This window comes from Penaeus monodon, chromosome 16 (genome assembly GCF_015228065.2).
Source record: "Penaeus monodon isolate SGIC_2016 chromosome 16, NSTDA_Pmon_1, whole genome shotgun sequence".
NCBI lineage: Eukaryota > Metazoa > Arthropoda > Malacostraca > Decapoda > Penaeidae > Penaeus > Penaeus monodon.
In genome coordinates, this window is record NC_051401.1 from 4,124,456 (window position 1) to 4,132,766 (window position 8,311).

General features: G+C 35.4%; 1 protein-coding gene across 1 annotated transcript in view; it reads left to right on the forward strand.

Moving 5' to 3' along the window:
- Positions 1 to 253: 253 nt before the first annotated feature.
- LOC119582431 (U8 snoRNA-decapping enzyme-like) overlaps positions 254 to 8,311 on the forward strand; it is a 12,285-nt gene continuing 4,227 nt past the window's right edge. The window contains 3 exon segments of the mRNA XM_037930638.1: positions 254 to 341; positions 6,668 to 6,725; positions 7,888 to 8,043. Of these exon segments, the coding sequence (XP_037786566.1) occupies positions 6,672 to 6,725; positions 7,888 to 8,043 (210 nt within the window). The 5' untranslated portion in view covers positions 254 to 341; positions 6,668 to 6,671.

The following is an 8,311-nucleotide window of genomic DNA, read 5'->3' on the forward strand; positions in this document are numbered from 1 at the left end:
ACCCACTGATCCCACACTTACCCACTGATCCCACACTTACCCACATTTATCCTCAGTAACGCATACCAACCAACAGACTTCAAGTGATTGACAAGAGGACATTCACATCAGACACATACGCGCATTTTACCTTACATAGAAACCCCACAGCGGGTCTTTGTGATTATGCAACCTCAGCGCTCTGACCCCAAAAAAACATGCCGCGGATAAAAAGTGTCACTGATTCAAGGCCCTGTTGCTATTAGCTCTGTGCTTGCAAGAGCGTTCTGAGAATGCTGTCAGGGAGTCTCCACATTCCTTGTAGGAAATCTGTGCCTCAAATGATGGAATTTTGCCTTAGGGTATGATTAATGGCGAATCGTGTTAGAGCTAAAGGAAGATATAGTGGTAATGTCGATGGTGATGGTGATGATGATGACGATGGTGATGGTGATGGTGAGAATGTTTATGGTGAGATGGGATGATGTGAGATGATGGGTGATATGAGGGGTATGATGTGATGGTGAGGTGATGGTGTGGGGTTTGGGGAGGGGATAGAGATGATGATGATGTGATGACGATGACAGACGAGGATGATGTGAAGGGGTGGGGGGGGGGAAAAAAGCGATAATAATGATAATGATGACAGTAATGTGCTGATTAATAATAATGTTAATAATAGGGATGATAATGAAGATGATATGATAATAGTGATGATGATAATAATTATAATAATAATAACAATAACTACAATATTAAGGATAATAATAATAGTAGTAGTAGCGATAACAGTTACCAATAACAAGAATGTACACATAATAAAAGATGAATAAATGAAAAAAAAATCTTAAAATAATAATAACATTAATTATTCTAGAGTACAAAAAAAGGAAAAAAAAACAAAAAAAAAAAACACTCTTTGTCACATAATGAAAAACGTTAACGCATAAAGTATCACTGGTCGTTCGTGCTTCCTTTGATAGGTTAAATGGTAGTTAACCTCAATTATCATAATAACTGTGTGTATACCCTTCCCACGAATATATGGAGGATATTTGCCTCTACAGTACTTAATGGTAGTGTGTTTCTGTGATGCGCATCCCTATCAGGGACGAATAATAAAATATAATAATAAAAAAATAAAATAATAATTAAAAATAATAAAAAATTATGGGCCCAACAGCTTGATTTTAAGACCTATATCTGTTTACTTATTTATTTATTTATATGAAATCGACCAGCTCCAGGGCCTAAATGCCTAGGTGCATTAGTGAAAGGGCTAAAGAGGCAGCATCATTATTAGACCTTGTAGTGCTTATGGTGGCACATGAGATTAAGAAGTCAGACCTATTTATATGTAAATCGCGGATTCAAGTTATTCATTCCATATTAGGTTTTAATCTTAGGGAAAGGGGAAAATTTCTTGAAGATTCTAGAGATCAGATGAATAAAGTTCTTTAACGTGCTATACGATTTTAAAGACAATAATTATCATGAGGAATATCCGTATCTACAAAGCGGATGGATTTGCGTTTCATCGAGTCAAAAAATTGAGTACAGACAAGAATTCAGAGCTCACTAATTTTTGCCTGTGACTTCTCCCCCATTCACCCACGTACTTAGAAGTGTAAAAAAAAAAAAAAAAAAAAAAAAAAAAAAAAAAAAAAAAAAAACATTTATATATAATATAATATATATATATATATATATAATAAGAGAGAGGGAGAGGAAGGAGAGAGAGAGAGAGAGATTTATAAAGATATGTAATAATTTCCACACCTCGCTTAGAGCATTAATTTGCTTTAATCCGATCCTGCTCACAGATTAAATGCAATCTTGTACGGAATTTTCGAAGTATTTAATGCTCATTGTTTTTAAGAAAACGGAATATCCGAAAAGGTTAATTAAAAACAATAAATAACTTGTCCAACGATATCATGCATATTAACGAATACGTGATTATTCTTTAACGATTAACTGAATGTTTTATTTCTTTATCGAAAAAAGACCCTTTTTTTGTAAAATTCCATTTGATACAGAATTAAGTTATAGATAATTTTAGTAACTATGGAATATGTTCATCTGTATACGAAAGAGTAGTGAAGTTTATTACTTACGTTACTCATAGCATAACTTTATCGTACATAAGACAAATGTTTTCTAAATCTTAATCCCAAAATCTAAATAAGACAAAATCTTTTCCACCATTCGAAAGTACTCCGCATCACAAAGAAAACTTCTCACAATAGTAAAATAAGCCACTTGTCAAATTCAGAGTTATCAAAGTTAGCTGAATCAGAAATCATGATTTTTGTGACATGTGTGAAGACCACTTATTTTGTGCTTCAGATTGCTGGGGGCCAACTCTTAAGGCCAGGAAAATGTTTAGGCAATTCAACCGTAGTATTTCGTTGCTAAAAATTATATTGCAACAAAGTCGACGATGGAAAATGTTGAGCAAGACCAGCTAAAATGTTGCCAAAAGGGACAAAGATTCAATTTTCAAGTGATCCTCTTTCTCTATCTTTGGAAAAAGGAGATACTTTGCGAACGTTCTCACAGGCAAAAAATACGAATACGTGGTCTAAAGTCAGGGATAATGTCGACCTAGAGTAGTTGCTAATAACCTGGAAAAAAAAGTCAATTATACGAATATCACTAACAGGCAACACAGTACGAACGAGGCAATAAAAAAGACTCAGACTTCTGAAAGAAAACACTCCGCAGGCTATAATAGATGCCTGTGCGGCTAAAATCATACTTGCCTCCTGACACGGGATGTGCGTGTATGCATATTCAGCTACACACGCGCGCAACAAAACCCACACACCACAATTTTATAATATCAATCTATCTATTTATATATGCATATACTACCACAAAATTTCATAATATATATATATTATAATAGATAGTAGGATAGATGATAGATAAAGATATGGGGTGGGTGGTGTGTGGTATACACACAAACCACGCCGCCCCACACACCACACACACACACACACACACAACACACACACACAACACACACAATATAATATTTATATATATAATATATATAATAAATAACTAATTATTTATTATATAAAATATATATATATTTATATTATATGTGTTTGGGTGTGTGTGTGTGGTATTATAAAATATACAAATATAATAATAATTATAATATATATTTTAAAATATTTACTATATATTTTCATATATACATTAATTATTATATATATATATATATATATATAAAATATTTACATATATTTGCGTGTGTGTGTGTGCGTGTGTCGGCGATGTCAGTTGCGACCCTCTGCAAAACCGACCTGAAAAATTGCAAAACGAACCAGCATTGTGGATAATACAATAATTGCATCATACCCTTACATTTATTGACGTAAGATATTTGGCAAGTTCTCCACTGGCATGTAAAACGGTTAGGTTACTGTAGCAGGAGTGACCGATCTTTCGCCACACCTCCTGGATGGCATACATCAGCCCCGGCCTTTTGGGTTTATCCCTAAAAATCCATTTTTTATGTACACGGAATTTTTAACCGGGTTTAATCATTCAGTAGCCTGGGATAGATAAGGAGGCAGCCCCTGCCAAAGCGTCCCCAAACCCTTTTTTATGTGGGGAGGTTTACTGTTGTAAGAAGTGCCTCTTTGGGTTTGGGGGAGTTTGAAAAAACCGGGGGATAGAGTCCCCTGCGCTCGAGAAATTTTCCGCGTATTTTTGGGGTTTTGTGGGGTAAAATAAGTCCCGGCGCCTTTTACCCCAAAAAAAAAAAAAACCCAGACTAGCACAGAAAAAGAGTATTTTACTACCTTGCTAGTATAACGAGGGTCAAGTCTGCTACTGCCGGCTGGGCGACACACTGTTTTCGAGTTTTTTCTTACAATTGTGTTTACGTACAAAAAAGTACCTTCTACCACTGTTCCGGAATCACACTCTTTTCTAGGTTGCAAAACATCAGTCTATTGCGCTTCACACCAGGGGTTTTGGTGCGGCATGAAGACATCTTTAAGATGTTCTGAGTATTTTTTATTTTATTTTTTTATTTCACAGGATGTAACGAATGGGTTTCAACTTGCAACACGTTGGATGAGCGTATCAGTCTTCGTAGACGTCTCCTTTGTCTTGCCTGGGTCTGGTTTAAGCTTGGTTACATTTATTAAAACGTAAGCCTACACTGGCAGCAGGAATACGTAAAACATTGTCGACCAACAAGGCAACAGTGTCTCGTATTTTCACGCCTTCGTTTCCATAAGGCGATAATACGGGCCCTCTCCACTTCGCTCGTGGTGGTTCAGGACCATTTAAGTGCATAAAAATAATAATAATTAATAATAATAATAATAATAATAATAATAATAATAATAATAATAATAATATAGGGCTGCCAAATATCCACGGTCCGAAAACCCCGACTTGGAGAAACGCTGTGACGAAAACCTTTCCCGCCAAATGATAAGAGCGACACTTACTGAGGTTATGTTGCCATCTCAAGCTCAACTTCTCACAAAAAAATCCCAGGGTTCTTCTTTAATAAATTATTAATTATTAAAATAATATTATTATTATCGCCCAGCGATAAATAAATCAGTTACTTGTAAACGCGCGCGAGCATATATATATAGATATGTTTGCCCGCGCACGCATGTGTGTGTACTGTATGTATAGAGATAGAGAGAGATAACATATAATCAGATAGACGTTCAGTCTAAATACTGTACACACACACACACACACACACACACACACACACACACACACACACACACACACACACACACACACACACACACACACACACACACACAGTATATGTGTGTGATGGGCAATATCGCGATACAGGTATCGGCCATACTTTTGCATTGGTAACGGTATCACTTGGGTGATTTTCTCAAGATGTATCGAAGAAATTGATATGTCGATACATTTTCATACTCACTTTCTCTCTCTCTCTCTCTCTCTCTCTCTCTCTCTCTCTCTCTATATATATATATATATATATATATATATATATATATATATATATGTATATATATATATATAGTACTATATATATTATTATATATATATATATATATATATGTATATATATATATATATATATATATATATATATATGTATATATATATATATATATATATATATATATATATATACACACACACACACACACACACACACACACACACACACACACACACACACACACACACACACACACACACACACACATACACACACAAATATATATATATATATATATATATATATATATATATATATATATATATATATATATATATATATACATATATACAGGGCCGGATTAAGGGGGGGCCCAAAGGCCACCCACCAAGAGGGGGCCTCCGCAAAATATAGAACCCCCAAAATTTTTAATGATGAACAAGGGTGTGCAGGACACTTTTCCAAATACTGAAATAGCTCTAAGGATATACCTTGTTTTGATGGTATCTAACTGCAGTGGGAGCGCTCCTTTTCAAAACTAAAACTAATTGAGAATAGATTACGGACATCTATGAAGCAGAAACGACTTGTGAATCTAGTGATCATGAGCATAGAGTCAGATATACTACGTGAATTGGACTTCAAAGACATCATACACGACTTTGCTACACGAAAATCCAGAAAAGTGACCGGACTATAATGTATTGACAGTTGGTGTAAAATATGACAAATATGATGTAAATTTTGTTTAATTATTTTTCTGTAATTTTTTTTAATGCAAATTTTGTGTTTCTTTATTAATTACATACCCTTACATACCGTGTACCTTTATTACATATTAAATGTATTATATCATTGAAAAACTAGTCTTTATTTAATACCTTTTTGCTTTCCTGACACATTATATAGTAGGCCTATAGTAGCTTGGTAAGGTCGAAGGTTACTAGCCTGCGGTATATGTTATAGGGAAATTGGAAAGGGGCCTCCCTTCCAACTGGGCCCCAGGCCTCTCACACACCTAATCCGGCCCTGTATACACACACACACACACACACACACACACACACACACACACACACACACACACACACACACACACACACACATATATATATATATATATATATATATATATATATATATATATATATATATATATATATATATATATATTATATTATATATAATATATATATATATATATATATATATATATATATATATATATATATATATAGTATATACATATATATTTGTGTGTATGTGTGTGTGCACACGCGCACGCGCATATAGATTAAGTATATATAAATCTGGGCGTGTGGAATGTGTGGAAATGTAAAGAGAGATAACATATAAGATAGACGCAGTCTTAATACTGTATACACACACACACACTGTGTGTGTGTGTGTGTGTGTGTGTGTGTGTGTGTGTGTGTACTGTATGTACATATATAGAGAGATAACATATAATCAGACAGACCCACAGTCTAGAATACCGTTCAGTGAGCGCCCAAGCCCTCCTCTCCTCCGGCCTCGCGACAGGCTAGCGCAGTGTCCCCTGCCATGCTGGGTTCTCTCCCCTTCCCCTTCCCTCCCCTGCCCCTCATCTCTCCCCTCCCTCGCCGCCCCTCAGCTGACTCGTAGTAAAGCAGATACGTTCAGAACACGTTTTTGGTGGTGCAGGGATCTCTCTCTCTCCCTCTCTCTCTCTCGCAGGGAAATGTCGGGTCCTGAGCAGAAGGAATTCTCCCCCAGCGCCTTGCCCTTGCCGGAGGTGGGTAGATAAGGGGAGCGTGTGTGTGTGTGAAGGGGAGGTGTTTATAAGGTTGAGATTTGGTTAAGGGTATTATTTTTTTTTTATGTTAATTGGATTTTTTTTTTTTTTTTGGAGGGGGGGGGTGGTTGTGGTGTAGAGATTTTACTGTGTTATTAGTATTATATGTGTGTGTGTGTGTGTGTTATTGATATTATTGGTCATTGTGACTGTGTGAGGGAAGGGTAGGTTTTAATACATGTGGGTTTTCTGTGTTAAGACTTAATGAGTGATTTTATGATTTCAGAAACTAGATGGTGATTCTGAGTAGTGTTATTTCAGGTGTGGATAGTTTGATTATTCCAGGACACACACACACACATACACAGAAAAACACACTCACACACACACACACACACACACACACACACACACACACACACACTCACTCACTCACTCACTCACTTGTATTTATATTTATATTTACAGTTATATTTATGTATAGCACATAGTGTAGTATAGTATAGTATGCAGAGACTTCAAACATTTATACATAAGTGCATTTATGTTTATACAGCATATTTTATCTAAATTATTTTTACCACTTGATGTTAAATTCTATATAGTTTAGTCATTCTATCACACGAATAAGCTTTAGTTTCAAGTATGTAGTTTTCAGGTCAGAAAACGTGTCATATTTATTTTTGCAGCTAATGTTAAAAAGATATATGTTGTGCCTTTCCAAAGCATAATGTTTTGTACCTCATAGAAAGAATATAATGCTCTATCGATAAATGTCGTGTGATTTTGGCAAAAAATGCTTAATCGACAAATGTCACATGGGTTTAAGGCAAAAGATGCTTTATCGATAAATGTTGTATGTGTTTTAGGCAAAAAAAAAATTTATGGATTAATCTAATATATATGTGATTTTGGCAAGAATGTGATAAAATATGATTGCGCAAGAAAACAAAATCTGATTCTGTATAATTTTATGATTTCTTCTGTGTATAAATTATTTACCTCTTTCCTTAACAGGTAAATAGATAAACACCAGGAAATTGCTCCTGAAGTATCCGAAACTTCCAAAAGACGAGACATTTTTTCCCTTCGCACCCGTGAGCTTATGGCCTCGTCTCCTCTCGTTAGACATCCAATGCTAAATGTCTCGTTTATTTTCCAGATCCCGAAATGCTTGCAGATCCGATCAGTGACCAAAGGACTCATCTCGTATGCCGAGTCGCTCGAGATGAAGCAGTGCCGCAGGGCTGCCCACGCTTGCATCTGGGCACCTCACCCAGGTTTTACGAATTTTGGGGAGTGTAGAGCGGCGATAATGGTAGGTTTGTTGGGGGTTTTTAAGTCATTTTAGGACTAGGGATGAAATGGGGAGGTAGTGTGTGTGTGTGTGTGTGTGTGTGTGTGTGTGTGTGTGTGTGTGTGTGTGTGTGTGTGTGTTTTAATACATAAATTGACATTTCATTTAATTTTTTTTTTTTTTCTTAATATATGGTTGTTTTTTTAGTGAAAATAATCAAGATTGAAGATGTAAAAACAAAAAAAACAAAAAAGTGACCAAAATATATATATTGTAAATATCTAAATGG